The sequence below is a fragment of the Takifugu flavidus genome, chromosome 14 (assembly GCF_003711565.1).
Source record: "Takifugu flavidus isolate HTHZ2018 chromosome 14, ASM371156v2, whole genome shotgun sequence".
Lineage (NCBI taxonomy): Eukaryota > Metazoa > Chordata > Actinopteri > Tetraodontiformes > Tetraodontidae > Takifugu > Takifugu flavidus.
Window position 1 is genome coordinate 9,917,086 of NC_079533.1, and position 21,088 is coordinate 9,938,173.

Sequence of the window (21,088 nt, forward strand, 5' to 3'; positions counted from 1 at the left end):
TAAAAAACCTTTAATAGGTAGTTTGTAGGAAAATAAAAACACCACCACTTAGTCAACAATGATTTTTATTGTCTTGTGTTTGCAGCCAAGAGAAAGATGTCCATTTTCCCAGACAGTGAGGATGAGCCGGAGGTTCAACCAGGTGAGCTCCTCGTGATCAGGAACATCTTGGAAACATCCAACAAGAATGCACTTTTTAAACCCACAAACGTCACAATCAAACACTGGAATATTTACTCATATTATTGGTATAAAACATTTTATCATGGCAGGTTAAATAGATTTTGCCATTTGCAAACTATTGACAAAAAAAGTCCCATTGTTGTTACATCAACCTTCTTTGACCTTTTTTTTAGTGAGGAAGAGGAGCTGTAACACACCTGTGGAGCCTAACGGTCTGACCTTCACCGTGAAAATCAGCAGTGAACAGTAAGTACTCAACCATCCAATGGAGATTATATTTCTTTGGTCATTGGAGTGTAAACATGTAAACAGTGTACTTTTTTTTCCTGACTAGAAGGCATATATGTAACCACTAGGGGGCGCACTTTGGCCAATTAACTGTTGGTAATGCAAACAGAATAAAAAAGAATACAAAGAGTGTTTTTGCAATTACAGCCAAAACACTACTGGTTTACAGCATTAACAAGTGTAACTGGTCAGAAAGATTCAGATTTTCAGCAGACAAGACTAGATATATGTCCCACCCAAAAGAACGTAGCAGAGAAATTCAAGTTTAAACTGTGTGATAAGAATTTTGAAAGAGCACAAGATGTTATATTTATAGAGATGTAGTTTAATAATAATAATAAAGAGTGGTAGTAATTCAATGAAAATGTTCAACCATCAGTTATAGGTTATGGAAATATAGCATATGGATCAGCAGCAGAAACACAGTTTGAAAAACTTGTGATTCAAAGTACAGCAATGACAGTATATACGTAAGAGCAAAGAAATTATCAGCAATATCATCATTACAGGTAGAAATGGGGGAAATGCCACTTCAATGAAGAAGAAATTAAATTGCAATTACATATTGGACAAATATACAGGGACAAGGAATTAATCATCCAGCAAGTTAATTAATTAATCATCCAGTTATGGTGTGTGGGAAAGAAAGCAGAAAAGATGGTTCTTACATGCAAAAATTACTGTCTTTCTGCGATTATTCTCCCACATCTTCCTTGGATACTACCAAATCCAGAGATAGATGTGTGATTGCAGAAACAAATCAAGAATAAAAAGGAGGCTGTGATTTAAAGGCATCAAATTATAACAGCAAATACTATGGGTATTTTACAGATATTTACACATGGCTCCAAACAGCCAGAAAGAGGAAAGAGAGCAGCAGCATTTGCTGTTCCAGAATCTTAAGTGAAGCAGACAGCAAGAATAAAAGATGACCTTTCAGTTCTCGCAGCAGAATTATTCGCAATAATCATGGCATTATAGTGGAGAGAGGAGGCCAGAGCAGTAAGGATAATAACAGTGTGTAGCAGGTTTACAAACTAGTCTGTCAAATGCAAGGCAGGATCCTCTGTGTGAAATATCAGCCTTGGTGCGTAAGGTTTAATCAATACTTGTTACATTTGTTTGGATAAAAGCTCATTTTGGAGCTCAAGGAAATGAACTTTGAGATAAATCTGCAAAACAGGCTTTATGTGCAGACCCGGTATTAATCGAAGCAACTTTGGGCTGAACTGAAGCTAAAGCATTGATTTAAAAAAGGGAATTAAAGAAACAACCGATGGAGTAATGGAAATGAAGGATGAGAACAAAACACACAGAACTCTATCATACATTACATATTATGGGAAAATATGAAGATGGGGAGAGTGATAGTTGCAGAGAAGGAGAAACTACAGGATATGTGATCATGACATGAGGGAGGGATGAAAAGAAAACATGAAGTGAAAGGACTAATGTTTAGCTATACTGTGATGATGAAGAGCACATCTGAAGATGGGGCCCACTGATACATTTTGGAAGTTGAAAGAGCAACAGGATTAGGTAAAAGGATTTAAAATGCATATTTAATATATTTTTTCAGAGGGTAGACTAGAAGACGAAGAGTGGGGAGGAGTGTGACAGCTACACACAGCCTGCTAAGAGTTAAATGGCAATTTATTATTTCTGTGCTGACTTGGATCAGTGAGGGACGATTCTAGGACTGTGAATGGGAGCGTGTTCACAGTGTGGGAGAGAGTTGAGCTGAGGATGCAGTATTATTATTATTGACAAATATTGATTACTACGGTATGTAACACATCTGCACATGAACCCAACTGCTCAGGTTAGAACCCAACTTCAAGACTCTCATTTAATATCAAATACTTAAATGATGTTCACAGTAAGTAAACACTGTAAACACATCACTCAGACCTCACACAGTGTAGCTCTTTATAGAGCCACTGTAATCATATTGTTATGTTCCCACAGCATTCTGGAATCCAGTAAACCCAGTAGGTGCATCAGGGCTCCTGTACCGATGGCATCAGTAACTGTCTACACAGTACGGCCGGTGTGGAACGTCAGGTATGACTCCAGCCCAGTGAGTACACTTTCAGATTGTAAGATGGAGAATGTATCAACACAAACCAAAAGGGATGCGCCTGTGTCAGCATCATTTATATGTTTCGGATTAGAGTAAAACACCTTTAATAGGTAGTTTGTAGGAAAATATTAATATATTACCACATAGTCAACAATGAGGGTTCTCAGCTCAAGCCTGCGGATGAAACTTGGGGGGTGTTCTGGTATCAGGGGAAGGTGCCAGGACACTTTCAGTGCACTGCTGAGGTACCCTGGAGCAAGGTACCACACCCCAAAATGCTCACATAGGGACTCATTCAGGGTTGTACAACACTGTGAACAAATTGTCTAAATTTTATGCACGAGAACTTGTTTATGCTGAACAAAATCACTGAGCAGTCAACATTTCTCATTAGTTGCCGTGCGACAACAGGTGCTAAATAACACATTTTCATTTGCTGTGTTGTTTTGTTGTCCGTGCATAATGCAAATAAATCGGGCTGACATGTTGGTCAGAAGACACAAGGTCAAATTCACCCAAATCATGAATGGTGATGTCATGAATCATTATTATAATGCAGCCTTTTAGTCACAACACCATCACCTCATAGTCAACAGTTGCCATCAATATTTGATTTTTACTATTTCTATAGTTGATATACTTGATATCGCTTAAAAATAGTAATCATATGTATATGGTCTGTCTATAGATGCATAATTGATATGTATAATTCATTTTCAGCATGTTTTCTGAAGACCAGTGAGAAACTATTAAGTATATACATGCAACCATGTATTTATCTATTTATCCAGGCATTTATCCAACTGTTTATCAATTTAGTCAAATTCTTCTTTGTCTAAGGATAAATCTTTCTATCTCACATGTAAGAATGAGGCTACATACTGTATGTAGGGGGAGCAGTTGGATTTTCTGGCATCATGTTTTCTGTAAGTCTCTTTATCCCTGAAACTCTAAATCTCTCACCTAGTCTTTATCCCAGGAAACCCACCTCTAAACTCTGTCTTCTTCTCCCATTTTCCCTCTCTCTTTCTCTCCCTCTCCCTCTCCCTCTCCTTCTCTTCCCCTTCCTAGTGTTTAATATCCATTCATAGTCCTGCCCTCAGAGGGGTCCTGTCTGCAGACAGGCCACTATTACAGATGAGGAGGCAAAGTGATTTCCATGTAAATAGTGTCAGAATGTCATTTTCAAGTGAAGCTGCTGAGAAAATGAATTTCCGAAGATTGCCAAGGGGCAATGACACCTGGATTACATTCTCATAGAATCCCAATGCAGCTCTCAGATAATGGCCCATCCATAAAAATAGCTTTGTTTGGCTTCCTGTCTGTCTAAAAACTGAAGCGTCTGTCAGCCAAACTAAAGACGAGAGAGGAGACGGGACTGCAATATTACCATATAAATGTCTGCTCAAATAACCAGTGTTCACGTCTGGATATTAGAGAAACAATCAATTATATTAATCTAGTGTGTTTGTGAGTGAGAAATCCACTTAATCTGCTGCAAGAGAAATATAGTGAAGTGTTAGAATTAACCGGTGAACCTGGACATAAATGACCTTGTAGTTGTACGTCTCCGTTGGCCATGGTATACACTTAATCAGCTAAATAACTGAAATAACACAGAGACCCCCTTTTAAAATGTGCTGCTGGTGGTTTGAAGCTCTAACAGTTGCAGTCAACCCAGAATTGTAACAATAAAGCCTGGTTTGCTGTTGCCACATGGATAGCACCACTGGAGCCACATGGAGACAATTTATTACTAAAATGCTGCATTTCCTCTGACTCTCACCTGTAAAGGAGAACTGTTTCAGGTTTTCTCATTGTTCTTTCCAAAGACATGCAAATCAGGTCCACAGGAGACCCGGAACTGCCTCGCTGTGCGTAAGTCGATGGTGTGTGTCCTGCGGTGGACTGGTGACCTCTTCCTGGGTTTCTGCCTCCTGACTGCCCCCTTGACTACTGGGCTATACTCTAGCGCCCCCCATGGCTCTGATGAGGAATACAAAGCAGAAATGGATCGGTTAGTTAAAGCAATATTTGGGCCTACCAGCACAGAACAAAACAGGATTAAAAAAAAAAAAATTAGATAAGCTTAAAAATAAATGTAATATTTCCAAGTCATTGATTCAAAGTAAAAATATTTCAAAACCAGGTGAGAGGCAATATCCTAGGCTCTTCAAATACAACCCACCCCAGGCTGTAACCACAAGGGCTGTAACTTAGTCACCCTGGCCAGTTAAGAGACATTATTGTTGTTTCCCCTTCAGGCGATTATCTTTCCAATGTCACACTCTCAAATCTGCTCCTGTCAGCGTGACAGACGACCAAGATATTGACTTGAGGTTGATTCAAGACCACACTGCTGCGTTAGAAGATGGATCTTGATAAGAGGGCTGCCGATAAGAGTCTGGTTGAAAGGAAAATAGTCTCGGGTCACATGCCCCGATGCCCTTCTGTTGCAGCTGCAGAATACCAAAACATTCACCTCAGCTTTTAAAGAAGCCCTAACAGATTAATTTGGTGTGAATTTTTATTTTTTTATTTTCAATTTCTAGCTGGAGCATTAATTCTAATATCAGTTTCATTCTATGAAAAATAAAACAACAAAAATTGCCTGGCTTTTGCTGCAATACCGACCTTGTACATCGAGGCATTATTTATGATTATTGTCCACTCAGATGCGCTGTCACATGACATCCAGTAAATTGTATATTTTCACAGCAGAATATGCAACAATGAAGTCATTTGTCAGTAAATCAAATGATTTGAGAGTAATACTGAAGACAGAAGACAAACTATGTTGTTTATAGTGATCTGCTTTGAAAAATTAGGGGAAATAAATGATCATCTTAGTGGTGAAATTTGCCCTCTTCTATTGTCCCTAATGTCCGACTTAATTGCAGAGAGTGAATTGTCTGAGTGTAGCCTTAGGACCCTGAGGATATTGGACCTAGGCTGCTGCAGAGGTAGGTATGTGATTTGTATTCACCCCATCTGATAGCGTCTTCTGGATCACAGATGGATTATTTAGGCTTTTCCTCCGGCAAAGGCTCCCTTTCCTTGATATTCCCCCACCACTGCTTTTGTGCACATCTTTTCTTCTATTTCCTTTCCATTTCTGCGTTCATTGTTTGGTACCGGGATACCTCAAAAGCTCACACTGGAACCGATCTGACTGGAGTGGAAAAAATGGAACAGTAATGACGGATGCATAACCTGGAAGGGTAAGTTGCAAACTTGTTCTGCTCCTCATATCCCACTAACCTGAGTAATTATGCTTATTTATTTCACCCTCAGATCATTCACCAACACAGGAGTGCTGTCCACATCCTGTGGTGCTGGAAGTTGAGCGGATATTTCTGATAACTCCCGTTTGCTTTTTCAATTATGCATGTTCTCAAATCTACAATCTACAGTGCCTGGTCATAAATCTCCAACAGCTCTGATTTAATTAAATATGCTTTCATTGAATGCTTATAATGTAACTGAGAATATGTTGCAAGTGAAACCTGGCGCAGCAGGTAATCCTGTATTTCATCAGGCAGCAGTTATCAATATTAATTATCCCCAGTTTTACGGGCTACATGACAGATAATAGATGTGAATGTATTTATGTCCTAATACTTAAAAAAGAAAGAAAGTTTGTCTTGTTAGGAAACAGTGAGAACATACGGGGATCATCCTTCGGTAATGTTAATGCGTGCACGCCTTGAAAAATCCTTTGTCAAGTTGAAAGGATTCAGTGGATTCAGATACTAAATCCCTTTATCTAAATTCCTTTCAAGTGTGCTTGAGGTTTTTTTTAATATATTTTTTATCAAGGACGGATGAAGTGGAGGTTTGGAGTTCAGGCACGGGCTCGTTATATGTCTCCTCTACTGTTACCTGATAATAATCTTTAGCTAATATTTGTGCAGCCTTTAACACTGCTAGTGGAACTGCAGCCAACCGTGTGGTTATATGGTGGCAATGCCAAAGAATCAGAGATATCTGTCCTCTGAGGAGGGTGCGTGTGTGTGTGTGTGTGTGTGTGTGTGTGTGTGTGTGTGTGTGTGCGTGTGCGTGTGTGTGTGTGTTGCTGCTATATGCGATCATCTCTGACAGGGCCCCACACATTCAACTATCACTTGTAACTTTGAGTCCCGACAGGTGTTGCATCTCAAGCTTTTAATATTCCCTGTCTTGCTCTGATAGCTCCCATAATGCACTATATATGCAGTCCTGTACTCCCACCCACCCGTTGCACCATACAGATGGTGTAATCATACATCAACTTCCCTACTGGCAGTTGAGCAGAACTCCTCTGGTCTGATGAGTTTTTACTACATCCTTCTCTAACGTGTAACTTCAAATGGGTGGCAATAATGTAAAGAACGTGTGAGTGTCTTTCTGTCCTTTTTTTCTTCATTTATCTATAGGAGTCAGTCTCCTACAGTATATTCCCTCTGAATTATCAGTGAATCCCACTTCCTGGTTGTGGCCCAGCCCGTGTTTACTCTGCACCCTGGTGGTTTTGCTCTGCAGACGCCAACTCACCATCATGCTTTGTTATCATGTGCATATTCTACCTTAAAAATTAGAGGTTAAAAAAGTTCACAGAATCAAAAAGAACATCACGTCCATGCAAAATCTACAGGTCTTTTGTGCAGCGCTGCCGTCTATCTGGCCTAACATTTTCAATTGCACACCGTGAGCTGTCTCCATCAATACTCAGGGGTGAACTGGGAGGGGGGGGGGGGGGGGATTGGGCTGCGGGCTGATTCTGTTCACGCTCCAGCGGGCGCTACAGTGTGGGCTGTCTGCTGCCTTTCGGGGAAGCTCCTGTTCTGCCTTATTGACAATATGTTGGAGGGTAAGGTGTGATTATTCTCCATGTAGACAGAAGAAGGAAGGGGAAATCAGCAGTCCTGTCGTCTCTGATCTGCACACTCTGCCCATCAGCAGAGCTCTAGTCAGGATGAGGCCCTCTGCACCTGAACACGTGCAGCAGCTGGAGCCCACATGATTCTACATTAATGAAAGCAACACGACAAAAACTATATACAGACAGTGATTTTCTGTGAATTTCTCATTTCATTTTGCTCTCAGATCCCCCCCAGTTTCCTCTGTTAGATTACGCTGCTCATTTTGGCATTTAATATCGCCACTCACACATATTATGCTGACATCCAGAGCTATAATCTGATTGGCTCATCATATCATCTTGTGCAAATGTTTGCATCAGCAGATTTCCATATGAATGCTGTTTAATATAGACTTTCATCACTGTGATATTATAGCTCAGAGTTGTGTAATCTTTGAAAGATCAGCACTTTTACTAGAGTTCAGACACTCAGTTGTGACTGTTTTGTTATCAGTGATGTCATATTGTTTATTCGAGCATAATACGCATAAAACTAAGAATATGTAGTGCTGACAAATACAAGGTAAAATCTCCTATTTTACCTTATATTTATCCTGCATATTTGATGATTTGACCTATCTGAAGGAGGACTGGAACTATGGGATGTTGTCAGTGGAGTCCCCAGTTGCAATGTGTTTATTTTTATACCACCTAACAGGTTATGCAGCATCGTATCGTCACACTCTTCAAGATTTGTGTGTCAGGTGTCTCAAACACAGCTAATGGCTACAGAGAGATTACAGTTAGTTTTATTTATTCAGGAAAACTAGTCAAAAATGAAGCCCTTCTCTTTTACACAGTGACAGTTCCAGCTTATAAATGACCTGAAACAGAATTTGTGCCAGGCCTGGAAAAGTCAAATCAGAGTCAATGGATCCTAATCGATTACACAAACGAGCAATCGACTGGTCATGAAGTGGAAAAGTGATAAAATGTTACAGTAAATTCACTTGATAGCAGATTTAATTGACCCACATGACCCGACCCACACTGACCCCCTTTTTCCTGTCATCACTCCGTGCACAAGATCCTCAGCGCCTGCTTTAACTCCTTCACAATGATGGCTGTTGCACATTTGTCAGAACAATGAAAGTGGAGCAGGGAGCTGGCGGCCAACAGGGCGCCAAGACACCCCAGGGATCTGGCTGTCCGTCAGACAGCCAGGATGAGTTGCAAAGCTGTTTGTACCACAGATGGCTGATCAGTGCAACTGACTCCCTTTTTCAGCGGCCTGGCACTGTCACCGTGTCTCATCATTATTCCCACAAGAGAGTGTTTGGTTTGGTGTGTGTGTGTGTGTGTGTGTGTGTGACTGTCTGTTCTGGAAGGTTGGTCTGTGACATGCAGGAGGTAAATGTAAGCATGTTTCTCTGGTGTTTGACTGGGATTATGCATGAGCCCGTGAAAGTTGAATGGAGCGCCGTGTGCACGCCTGGCGCAGGTGTCAGGGACACATCGCTCGAGCGAGTGCTGGAATGTGATATGGAGAGCAACAGTGAGGCTGCGGTGATACGCTTTCCCCTGTTATATGCAGATCGGATCAGACTGAGTCAGTCTGGCTGCGCGCTGAGAAGGACTCAGAACAAAGTCCATCTGTCTGCCTCGCCACTTTCACGGTACTATTTTACTCAGGAACTTGGTCACCTTGAGCTCAGCAGGGTTGGAAATGAGCATTTCTTTTTCTTTTTCTTTTTCTTTTTTTAAAATCCAATTTTCCTGAAGCGTTTTAACAAACCAACACAGAGAGATAGGAATCATGCAAAGCCTTCTTAAGGAAACCACAGGAGATAATGTTGTCATCTTCAGTCTCTGGTTGATTGATGATTACGTCATGTCTGTCTAAGATTAAGCCTTGACCTCTTTATTGCTTCCAGGTCTGGAAAGGCCAAAGGGGCACATGATGGTTCTTCAGGCCCCTGCGCTGTTTCTACTCACCAGCCTGCTCTGTGTCCTTCAGAGGCAGCGGTGTCACACCATGGTCATTTCAGGTCAGAACACTCTGCTTTTCCCACACTCATTATTTTTCATTTCAGTTTTATATGTAATGGCTTTTTATTATTCTTGCATAAACTTTAATCACAGTCGTCATATCTTTATTGTTAGTTATTATTTTAAAATTATGCCATTTGAATACTTCAAAAAGTATCTTCCAGGACATAGACCGCGGCTCTTTTGCTGTTGAAGTTTATGTTCAAAGCTTCTATTAAAAAAGAAATGATATCAATTTCAGTCAGGATAAGCAGAAAATTCAGCATGACTTTCGTTAATAGCGTCAAAATTAAAAATCATTGTCAAGGAAACGTGTTTTCTGCTCTGTAAATGACAATAAACACTGAATCAGCATGTTAACGTAGAATGACACCACATTATGTGACGCAATGGCTCCATCTAGCGGTAATTTATTATTAAAACATGTTCCTACAACCTCACTCTTTGAAACACTTTCAGGTTTCAGCATCTGACTTATAAGTAGAATATGTTATCAGCCCTTCAAATTTATATTTACCAAAACACTTTTTTAATTGTTGTTCAACTGATTTCAGGCCTTACAGTCTGATGTTTGTTGCATTCAACTTCCACAGGAGAGCTTATGTTCCTCTGGAGATGAAGAATTTAATGCCTCCATAAAGTTAAATGCGTCTATACCTACATTAATTATTGTGTTGTGTGTTGCCGCTGTTTAAATCTGCTGGCAAAGCTAAAAAATTATAATAAAATAAAATGTTACGGTTAAGGGAAATACCCTAGACATTTTTTTCCTCAGTAAAATGTTAAATGAACTGTGTAATAACACTCACTACTGTTGTTGATGGTATTTCAAGGTACAGATAAACTCACGGGGAATCGTGAGGTCAACAGCCAAACATCAGTACCAGAACCATCATCTGAAGACAACAGCTTTGGATACAAAGGTAAACTAATGGATTATTGTTGAATTAAATACCACAAATCAAACACAATCATCTTTCTTTTTGTAGACTTAGAGAAAGCAATGGAATAAGAGCCATGCTGATCTTCTCATTCATGTAGAAGTCCTCATTGAACTGTGCACAGAGATCTCAGAGGTCATTGCATGCTTGGATGCATTTGGTTGCAATCAATAACTATGTATTAAAACTGGTAATGCTAGCAAAGCATCTTGCATGTGGCCAGCTGTTCTGCTGTGGCTCCACTCTCTGCTGACATTAGATCAAATAAAAACATCTTCAAAAGGCTCTAATTTAGAATGCTCTTATAGCAATGATGTTTAGACTCCATCCTGCATGGAGTTAGTTATTTGCTGTCACAACGGCTGTGATGTCAGAAGCCACTTCGATTGAGCAGTTTACACCGCCTCTTCTTCCCATTTATTAGCAGGTTTTCCTGTTAATGTGACAAGTTTCACAAGTGTATCTATAACACTTGTAAAAAAAAAAAAAAACTGTCTGAAATGTTTGCACCGATTCCACATTTGTCCTTTGAAGGACACAAAGTAGCCTGGAAAATCCTGGAAAGAGGTCTAGGCTTCCTCTTGCTGACAAAGAATATAATACCCCTTAATGCCAGTTCAGCATCTCCAGACCTTAAGCTCTGTGTCCAACGCCAGCACAATTCAAGCCTCCCTTCAGTTTGTCATTTACTGGGAAGGAGTCAGACATGAGCAGTAATGAGCTGGAACATTTAGCCTCTGTTTTCCTGGAAATAAAACATCTGACTTATTCATGACATCTTTTCCAACTGGTCTTTCATCCTTATTCAAAAGCGTATCCATATTTTCCTTTATAAAGTCTCAATTGGAGCTTTTAATGGTCCATCTGATGCAGATTCTGGAGATAACGGTTGTCTGGTGGAAGACAGGGGGTCTTTTGAAGAGATAGTAATGTGTTTGTGGCGCTGCGGGGGATGAAGATGACAGCATGCCCAAGTCTTAACAAATCAATAGGCTGCCAGATTTTTTTTTTCTTCCCACTTTGGAGTAAGACACTGTTCATTTTTTTTGGGTTGCAATGTTTTCCATCATTTTTGCTTTCAGACTTTTCTGTGACCTGAAGCATCTTGAGTGATGTGCAGCAACACATGGTCACAACGGGCAAAGACACTAACTGGGGGGGTGAAGAAGTTGCACAATTATTCCTTCTTTTTAGAGAGTTGGCATGGAAATAAAAGCCGGATTATAAAAAAGAGTGCTGCCAGTGTTAGAGATGTGTTTCAGACGCGGTTGTGCACACCTCTGCTGCCCCAAAAGAGGCAAAACCAGTCGACAAGGGAGTTCCTAGCTGAGGCAAGGTTCGTTACTCTGTGCAAATTCCAACTGATTTATCCTTTTATAAAGATTTCCTGGATTTAGCTTTATGATTTTTGCAGATATTTTCTCCCCTGGCTCTCAACCAACTGGAGAGCTACGCTGGAGTGAAATAAATAAATAAAAATAGGCCTCAATACTTGGCACACGTCTGCTCAAAATCCTTGCCATTTTATTTGCTGTGTTGCCATGAAGACGCACATGTCTTTGTGTCCATTTTTCCACCATCTGTTCCTGGATATTCTAGCGTTGGAAAGGAATTTGGATTGGGACCAACTATTCCAAGGCACTTCAAAATTCTCAATTCAAAAGCGACAGCGGGACCTATTCTCCGCTTTATCCCTGCTGCAGAATTTTACTCCATTCTCGTTATTAAATGAGAATAGTTTTGTCGTCGTTACACAAGACCAAGATTAGCAGGGATGCAGAGACGATCGATGACTGCAAGAAATGTAGGAGCAAAGAAGCAGAGGTCACTGTTGGTTGACTTTTAAAGACAAACACAAAAGCAGCTGAGTTATTTTGATGTTTTTTGTTACTTTTTACATATGGTGTAGCAGAAATAAAGAATTCCAAGGTGGGTTTAATACCTTTTGTTTTACTTTTGTGCAGAAACTGCAGGCTTTATTGCTGATTTGAGGTCTCTGAGGATCAGCTGAGCTCCTCTAAGGACACAGATTAAAGGTTCTAAAGTGAGAGGTCAGCACACCGGTTCATTCAAAGAAAGATTCCCTCATGAGACATGTGTTTCAGGGCACTTTCAGGAAGACTCAACCAATCCTGCAGCAGTTACCTTGGCTTCAGCCTGTGTTGCAGAGGTGTGACCAGCAGAGGGAGTGCTGACCTCCTCAGATGACAGACATGCTGGCATCTACCGGGGTTCAGTCACTTCCTGCTGCTTTAAAATGGATTTTATTGAGGTAAAAATTTCGCTTTTGGAGCAGTTGGACTATTTCACTAGGTTTGATATCAATACGTAATTTGTAGGGTCTTTTATTTCCAACACACTTAAAGTATTACTTAAATTTCTAAGGAAGGTGAAAGGTTATGGTGGTAAAACACCGGGGAAAATATTAAAAAGAAGTCTATATATATATAGGCTCAATGTAGGCACAGATCCAGGATCGTTAAGAAAGCAATATTCTAATACCCCAGCCCCTTTGGGCTTTAATAAGTACGTGCACAAAGCCCTCTCTCTTCATAGGAGGATAAAAAGGATAGATCATTCACCAAGGTCAAGTCATCCGCGCTTCTGCCTGAAGATACTTTTAAAATATTACCGTACTTTATAAAAAAAGACTGATATTTTAAACAAAACGCAGCCAATTACTTATACACTCTAGGTCAGGCTTCTTCCATTCAAGGAACCACTTTGGGCATCTGCCACTGAATGCTGAAGCTACGAGAGCTCAGCTTTTATAACAGATCATTAATAAGGTCGTCATAAATTGGTTCATTAGGAAAGAGGAGTCTGGGGTTGTGAGGACGTGCGGTTGAATGGTGCCTGACTGGTAGAATCTCCCCCGCACAACAGAAAAGCCTCTCTGACTGGAGAGGGAAACCAAATCCATCAGTGTGCGCAGAGACGCGCTGCGCCTCCATCCAACCAGCGCCAGCTCCTCCACCAAACCGGGGCGCAGCTCCACATTTAAAGCGTTAAAGTGAGCGCAAGTTGAAGCTTCTGCTCTCTGGTTTTCCGGGTTTTTATTTGATTTTATTTTTGCCTGTAGTTCCCGAAGTGGAACCAAGATCATCTCCGATCACAGATGAATTCAGCGAAGTTGTCGGCGTCTGGAAGTGAGAGGTTCGACGGGAGCGGAGAGAAGCAAAGTGGTGTCGAGTGGAGCACTTCTCCAGTGTGCGACCATGTCTCAAAACTTTGATTCAAACAGAGAGTCAGTGGCAGAGGAGCAGCTCTGAACGTTGGTATCTCTCTGGACTCTTGTTCGGGAACTCTCTTCTTCATCTGGACGCCTGAATCACCTTTAAAACGCGCGCGTTAGATGAAAAAAGACGCAGCAAACGCGCATTCTGACCGGATTTCGACCGTCTCTAGCTGCTCCTGAATGATGCCTGCCTGTTGGACGGGGATTTACTGTCTGCTGACGCTTGTGCACGTTTGTTCAGGTAGGATGCAGATAGAAGATAAATGATAAATTATTCATGCGTGGAAAGTTTAAATACAGTAATTAAATTGCATTCAGGCGTGTGATGGCGACAGAGAGAGGACGAGGTGAGAGGTAATCTCTTGGTCTCTCAGGTTTTTCTGTCACCTTTTACTCCAATCAGCAGAGGCTGCTTGTGGCCCCTGACTCAAGGGATGGTCCACACCCTCACTAGTGAGCGCATGCTTGGTACAACTTCCAGGTAGAAGTGGACCGGACCCTTCCATTGCAGATGGATTCCCTTCATTAACGGTGGGGAACAGGTTTTTACGTGGTGTGCTTATCTCTGAGAGAGTCCACAGATGCAGCCGGTCAGCTGGGTTTATTGCACCAAGCCGTGCGTTGTGCAGGCTGTGTACGAGCTGAAGCTCTCGCGGCTCAGCTGGAGGCTCGGGAATCATGCTGGGAAAATTAGCTCAGGCAGAAGGTTGATAACATGCTGTGATACCACAGGCAGAGGTCAGGCAAGAAAAGTTTTGATGGAGTTCTGATAACATCCCATAACTTTTCCCACATCAGACGCTCCCGGCGAGAGCCCCGCTTGCTGTCTGATAGAAACCACCTGATAAGATAGCTCTTTTTGCCTTTATGTCTGCCTTTAAGTCCCGTGCTTCTCCTTTCTTCTGTTTGAATGTACGGCTCAAACGGAGGCTTCCATGTCCTCAAAGAGCACACAAAAATGTCTGACATCAGTTTTCCAGCTCGTTCTTTTCGAAATTTCCAGAGGGACAAGCTCTTTACAAAAAGTCGAGCGTGTCTGGAGTTTGAGGAACCTGGTACTTAAATCAGACAATCCATCAATGCCTTTTTTGACTGCATGCAGCAATTCCTACAAAGCCTGGGAAGGTGTGTCCAAAGATGGAGGGGAATGGCCCCTTTCAAACATCCATCTGTATGTTTATCACACCTCCGTCCTCCGTGGATATCAAATAATTTAGCAGGGAGGAGTTGCCAGACTTGTATGCCCGTCCTCGAGAGTAATCCACGCTTGAACAAGTCCTAATCAGAAGAGCTCCGTGTTCCGCGTGTACCATCTCATTCCCCTCTGCGTGGTCCCGACTATAACAGGAACGCGAGCTTTGCTGGAAAGTGATTTCATCCAACTCGGAGCGATAAGGGCAGCCTGAAGCTCCCCAATTGAGAGTTAAACCCCCCGCTAATGAATCTGCCCACAGCAAATGGATGCTGCAATAATAATCTAAACGCTGGTCATTAAAAGCATGAGCGTGGACCCACATTTCTTTGTCCCCTACATCCCACCCATCTAAATTATGCGTCCCCAGAGTGATACCGTGGCCTCACGCCCGCGCTACGGCCTGCAAACACTGCCAAAGAAATTGTGGGGAAATAAAAGAACCTGTCGTTCTTTAATCCTTTGTTGGAGATTGTTGTCAGATTGCTGTTTTCAAACAGGACAGGATTTAATAACTATCCTAATTACGTTAGCAGTGTGTGCCCAAAGTCCCCCCTGGGGCGGATATTACCTTTATAACCCTCTCACGCACGTGTTATCTGCGCAGTTGTGAGTACAATTGGAGCTCCGGGGTCGGCAGATCATGCTTTAATTCCATCAGTGCTGTGTGTTCCGTCCCCGAGGGGAACAGTTTGCCTGAGACCTGTGGCTGACCTGCGGGAGCCAGACGTGCACCAGCCAGAGTTCGCGTGCTTGTGATGTTCCGGGGACTGACACTCATTGCCGCATTGGTTGACTGCTGTGACCCAAACTACTACACGGCACTTGTTATAGGACTCTGGACATTTAGCAGTGACGGCATGATTGGGGGAGACCCGCCCACTGGTGTCTTCTCCGAAGCTAACGAGAACCTCTGTAGCGTTCTTGATGTGACAGCGATGAGCTAGAATCCCGCCGCTAATGAGGACTTTTTGAGTACAGTCTGAGAATTCCTTTGTCTGGCGGATGAGATTCCTTCTCCACTTCTGTTGGAGTAATGCTGCTAACAGGCTTCAGCGGAGACCGCATCTTCATTAATGTTGTTTGATGGAAAGGGCTAACATTCTGGGCTCAGAAAAGCAGAAATGTGTTTAAGGTGTGGCTCCGCTCTGCTCCATTTATAGACCCTGGGATCTGTCGAAACGCCTCGGCTTCTGCGCGTCTGCTTTCTGTTAGAGCTCCTCTTTTCATCTATTTTCAAGCAGAGCGTCGCTGTCTCTCCCATCCTGGAGTTTATTTTCAAGCCAGTCAGTAAAAGACATCATTGAATGAACACCCTTTCACCTCAAAAATGAACAAAGCTTCGTTTTTTTTCTTTCCCCCCTCTCAGGGTTGTTTGTTTTGCCGTGAATTGCTCAATAGTCCAGGAATGGGCTGTCGAAATTTCTGCCGTTCTTCAATATAATGGAGCTAGATTGCACTTGTTTTATCTTGTACTCAACAGCTATGCAATTGAGCTTTCAGGGACTGTGACCTTGGTGAGTCAAGACAGTTCACAGAGCTCATTGTTAGCAGTTTCATGTAGGGACTCAAACACTGTGCAGAGGGACGCACGCAGGTCGGCCAGCTAAGCTAACGTTACGGCTCAGTGGAGGCTAGATGCTTACACTGAACTTTGGCTCAGGGTCTTGTTACTCCCAGAGTGGACGTATATCCTTCCACTTTGTGCTAGTAAATCAATAAAAAAAACCTTCTGTTAGCCATCCCATTTCCTTGAGGTAATACAGTGTTTTAAATAGAATGAGTAAGTGTAAGAAAGAAGGAACAAGGATAAGCCGTTGTCATACAGCGTATTATGGAGTCAGCCCTTGTAGAAATGAGGTCATGCCTAATGCGCGCTGTTTGTTGCAGGTGTTTGGGGATTATTATTACCTGACAAATGCTCATGAGACTGTCGTCCACCAGGATCTCTCCTGGCAGAATCACCCAGACTGCTTATCTTTCCCTGCACAAACCTCCGCAGACGCTGTCGCAATTGTTTGCCTCTGAGCAAATGTGCATAAATGCATACGTAATGGCACTATCTTGTAATGTGCGTTATCAATTTGTGTGCCAAACGCTTTGTGTTTCCTTTGTTTGCTGGCTGGTTTCCTGTGGCCCCGCGGTTGCCAGCCGCCGAGATGGGAAGCGTCCGCGAGCCTGAACAAGTGCCTCTGGGCCTGGAGTTCACAGGTCATCACACCTTTACACAGGCGTAGACAAAATTTACAAATCCTGCGGAGGATCGATTACTGTCTGTCCATCTCACAAACGTTAGCAGCCCCTCGCCGGGAGCTTCCTTTCACGCCTCATTCACGCGGGTTTAACTATTTTTTACCATTTTCTGACATAAAAAAAGAGGCACAGATCATTTTCTGTCAATATATCAGCTGAAAATGTTCTGCAAATGTGCATTAGTGGCTTTTTTTGCAACTATAACTCAAGTACCTACTTAAACATGGAGAATTTAAAAACAAAAGTCTTGACCTTTTCATTAAATGTGAGGGAAGCATTCATTTTTTTCTAATTCTGCTAGCAAAATAACACATAAACAGACATGAATTAAAGGCTGATGCCGGTGAAAATATTGGGAATAAGCTTCAATTTACACATAAAACCTGAAAATTGATGCCATTCAACCTTATCTAAGATGGCTGTCTGCACACACAAGTAAGACTAACCTGAACCCAGCTGACCTCTGTGATAGAAGGTTGAGGAACTTAATCTTTGTAAATACATTTTGGCCTCATCCCTGCTTGTGTCCTAAAAAACCCACCAAAAGCTCACGTCAACGTGAGGAAATCCTATAGATTTGTGCTTTTCAGGCCGTTTAACCTCACTTCAGCTTCCTGTGCTCATGTGTGAAATTATTGATACGCTGAAAGTTGCAATGATCCAGTATTATGCATGAAAGAAAACACTGTCCTCTTACATATGTCATAAATCAGCCTAACACAGGCTGCCCCATTTAAATCTCCATCAGGGCTGAATGATTCAAGTGGTGGCAGGTTTTTCTGGTTCTGTTGATGCTCAAACGTTAGAGAGCAACTAGGTGAATTCATATTTTTTAAAAGGACAGCTTTAAAGGTCACAGTAATAGCGTGACCTCAGGGACGCTTCTAAAGATTACCTCGGTGTGAGTCATCTCCTGTCCAGCCAGGCGGTTAATAATCAATAGGATCCATACTCCCAGTGAGACTAAAGCTCCTGAAGATTTCAGCTCAGTCTGCTGTTAAAACCAAGAATCCGTTTTCCAAAGCGCTCATCTGCTTTGTGTTCATAACTCCTTCACATTTGTTTGCAGTTCTAATTGTAAAATCGGTCCTGCGGGCTCATCGGGAACTCGTACTTCAGTGATGATGAAGGTGAAAAAGCGGGCCAGGATGAGGGCGAAGCCCCCAGGACCGACATTGTTATTGCAGCGAGGGGTCCGACCTAATGTTACATTCATTAGTGCTGAAGCCGCTGCTGGAATGCAGCCTCCCAAAGCATCTCCAGCATTCTGACAAGCAGCCTCATTAGCCAGTGGAGGAGCCACTGATGCTTTTATTATGTGGGAAGTGCAGAATGTTGCACCTGATAAGAATGAAGATTCTGGGGTAATTGGCCAGAATATCTGTTGTCGGTGGATTTTGCTTTGGACTACCCTCGGTATGTATTCATGAATCTCATTCAGCTTTATTTATGGAAAAGGCATTATTATGTGTTTAATCGCTTTTACATGAAACACCAGTATCAGCATCAAGCTACAATAAGAGCAAATCATTTAAAACAGATTTAAATGGTTCCCATCTTGGATCAAGAGATCTACCTCTTATTGCATAATCTGGGAATCTTTCCTACGAGGTATACACACAATCTCATTTTCAAGGTTGTTTCTCATGTTATTTTACCATTGTAATCTAATCTCCCTTGCCATGACGGCCTAAGTGCTACACATGTATCAAATACCAAGTGATGGAGGGACATGACCTATAGCTTCAGGACAAGATTAGGGATCTAATGTGATATTCAGATTAAGTAAATGTACTTGTTCTTAATAGGAAGGGGCTTGACCTGACCACTGTGGTAGAGGGAAGGCCAAAGAACCCAAATGAACCTTAAAATCTGCTCCCAGAAACCCCATGTAGATCAATTCTGACCACAATCTTTTGGCCACGGGCCGTGAAGGACCGGCTGTTGAGTTTGTGAGTCATGCAGCTGGTCGGATCACCCGTCGCCTCAAAGGCTTGTTCTCGCCTTCAGCTTTCCTTTCAAAGAAAATCTGCCACCTTGTTGTAAAAAACAGCCAAATAACCAACAGTCAAACGCTCACCACTCTCCCAATGCTGCTGTTATCATCATCTGACTGTATCTCGTGGGGCCGTGTCACAGTTTCCTGCAAATCACGCGTAATCTGATCAAAAGGTGCCAAGCGAGACACTTGGAGGTAGGGGTCCTCAGTCCAATAATTAGCCCGTGGACACGGAGATAAAATCATTTCACCCACTAATCCCACATTAAATGACATTTTGCTCCTGAATCTTTGGCATTCAGAAACTCATTTTATTTCCATTCGGACGGATTCTGCTGGCGTCGTTTTTGTCATGTAGTACAAGAATGGTATCAAGTGTGGGCCGCGGCCAGATCATTAAAGAGGCTTTGTTGCGAACCTTTTTTTTTTTTTTTTTTTGCTCAAGAATGCTGTGACACATCGTTGCTTTCACAAATCATCGCAATTGCATTTTACAGCCGAGTGAGCCTCTCTTCAATCAGCGAGCGTCCCGGCCCGTGCCAAGATTTTAAACCACTGAATTAGTCAGCTTCCAAGTTTCGTTCTTGCAATGCTCCACATGAAACACACTGAGAAGCGAAGAGAATCTTTATGAGCCTTGTTTTTAAATTCAATGCAGAACAACGTGGACCCGACTGAAAACATGGCTTGAGTGGTATATGTCAACAGCACGTCTGGTTTCTCTCTACCAACGTGTGTGATCAGCAGCACCAAAATGGAGCCAAATCAGAAGCTGTTCATACAGATAAACTCATAATGAAGCAGCAGACAGGCGCTCCAGCTGCTACGTGCCAAGCTTATTAGGGAACAAAGCTTTGGAGAATCGAATTGTAACTCCTTTTTGTTACGTTGGCTTATAATTGAGACACGTTTTTGTTACGTTGGCTTATAATTGAGACACGTTCAGTCACTCCCAGTTACAAGTTATTTGTCGAAATTGTACATCAGGTCATATTTTCTCTGTGGATGTGATTGACACTGACAGGTTTACTGTGAAAAAAGGAGGTCACGGTTTTATTTGAGGCCCAGATGCCGTTTTCTGTCTTGAACTTTGACATTGTGTCTCTTCCCACTGATCCGCATTATTGTAGTATTCCTGGCCTCTGAAGATGCTCCTAACAGAAAAACAAAAAGTTCTGTCTGGTTTTGTCTGGTATATCTTCATTTACAAAATGAAGATATTGCGCTTAATGAGTGATTCCAAACTCTAATTTGCCATTTGCAATGAACAACCTCCGATTCAAAGCGGTGAGCGTCGCCTTTCAAGGTGGTGGCAAAAATAAATACTATTTTTTGATGCGGGTTGTGTTTTTATCTGACGGTGTAACAGCAGCGGCAGCATTGGCAGCTGTGTTTTGATAAGACTTGGACCCTCGTCTCGTCTAATTTGTCAGACTCCCGCTGTTGTTTTTAAAGCTGCTGCCCAGAGATTTGAGGCTTGAAAAGCAATGACGGACATTTTGTTAGAAATACCGAGGGACAAACAGGAAGCTAAGGGAAGGCAGCACAACCGACCAACTACCAGCCACCGTATTTGGGAATACATTTTCTACAGTTTCTCCTCAGAGGCTGTAATCAGATCACCGGCTTCTCAGTTGGGTGAGTTTGGTGCTGAGGGCCAAGTCTATCCCTCCCAGCGTCCATCCACATCTGGGCAGCTGCCGCTAGCAGCGGCACAATTAAGTCTGCAAATAAAAGATGTAGGTCACACAGACGGGCGCTCCAACGTAATGAACGGGCACGCTGATTGAATTAATGCGTTCGTTCAGTGCTGGTCCTGCGAAAGCTATTTAGGACCTCAGAGGCTCGGAGAAGGCCTAACAAAGAACCGGCATTGAAGTGAGGAAAGGAAGAATCTCTGAATCACAAGGTCAGCTCCAAATGGATTTTGATCTCTGACACAAACAAACCTTCGCTGTGTTTATTTTTTGCCTCCGTCCAGGAAGTCTCGAGCACCGCCTGAGTGATAATCGATGGCCTGTA

The 21,088-nt window shown here is 42.3% G+C and overlaps 1 protein-coding gene across 4 annotated transcripts in view; it reads left to right on the forward strand.

Moving 5' to 3' along the window:
- The first annotated feature begins 4,439 nt into the window (after nucleotides 1–4,439).
- LOC130537316 (roundabout homolog 1-like) overlaps nucleotides 4,440–21,088 on the forward strand; it is a 68,680-nt gene continuing 52,031 nt past the window's right edge. Inside the window, exons 1-4 of one of the 4 annotated variants that reach the window (XM_057054012.1) lie at nucleotides 4,440–4,571; nucleotides 5,706–5,775; nucleotides 9,329–9,442; nucleotides 10,277–10,366. In XM_057054012.1, coding sequence (XP_056909992.1) covers nucleotides 9,352–9,442; nucleotides 10,277–10,366 — 181 coding nt within the window. In that variant the 5' untranslated portion in view covers nucleotides 4,440–4,571; nucleotides 5,706–5,775; nucleotides 9,329–9,351. Of the gene's footprint in view, nucleotides 5,776–9,328; nucleotides 9,443–10,276; nucleotides 10,367–13,241; nucleotides 13,864–21,088 lie in introns of those variants that run through there. The other 3 variants (XM_057054013.1, XM_057054015.1, XM_057054014.1) reach the window with 3 other exon arrangements.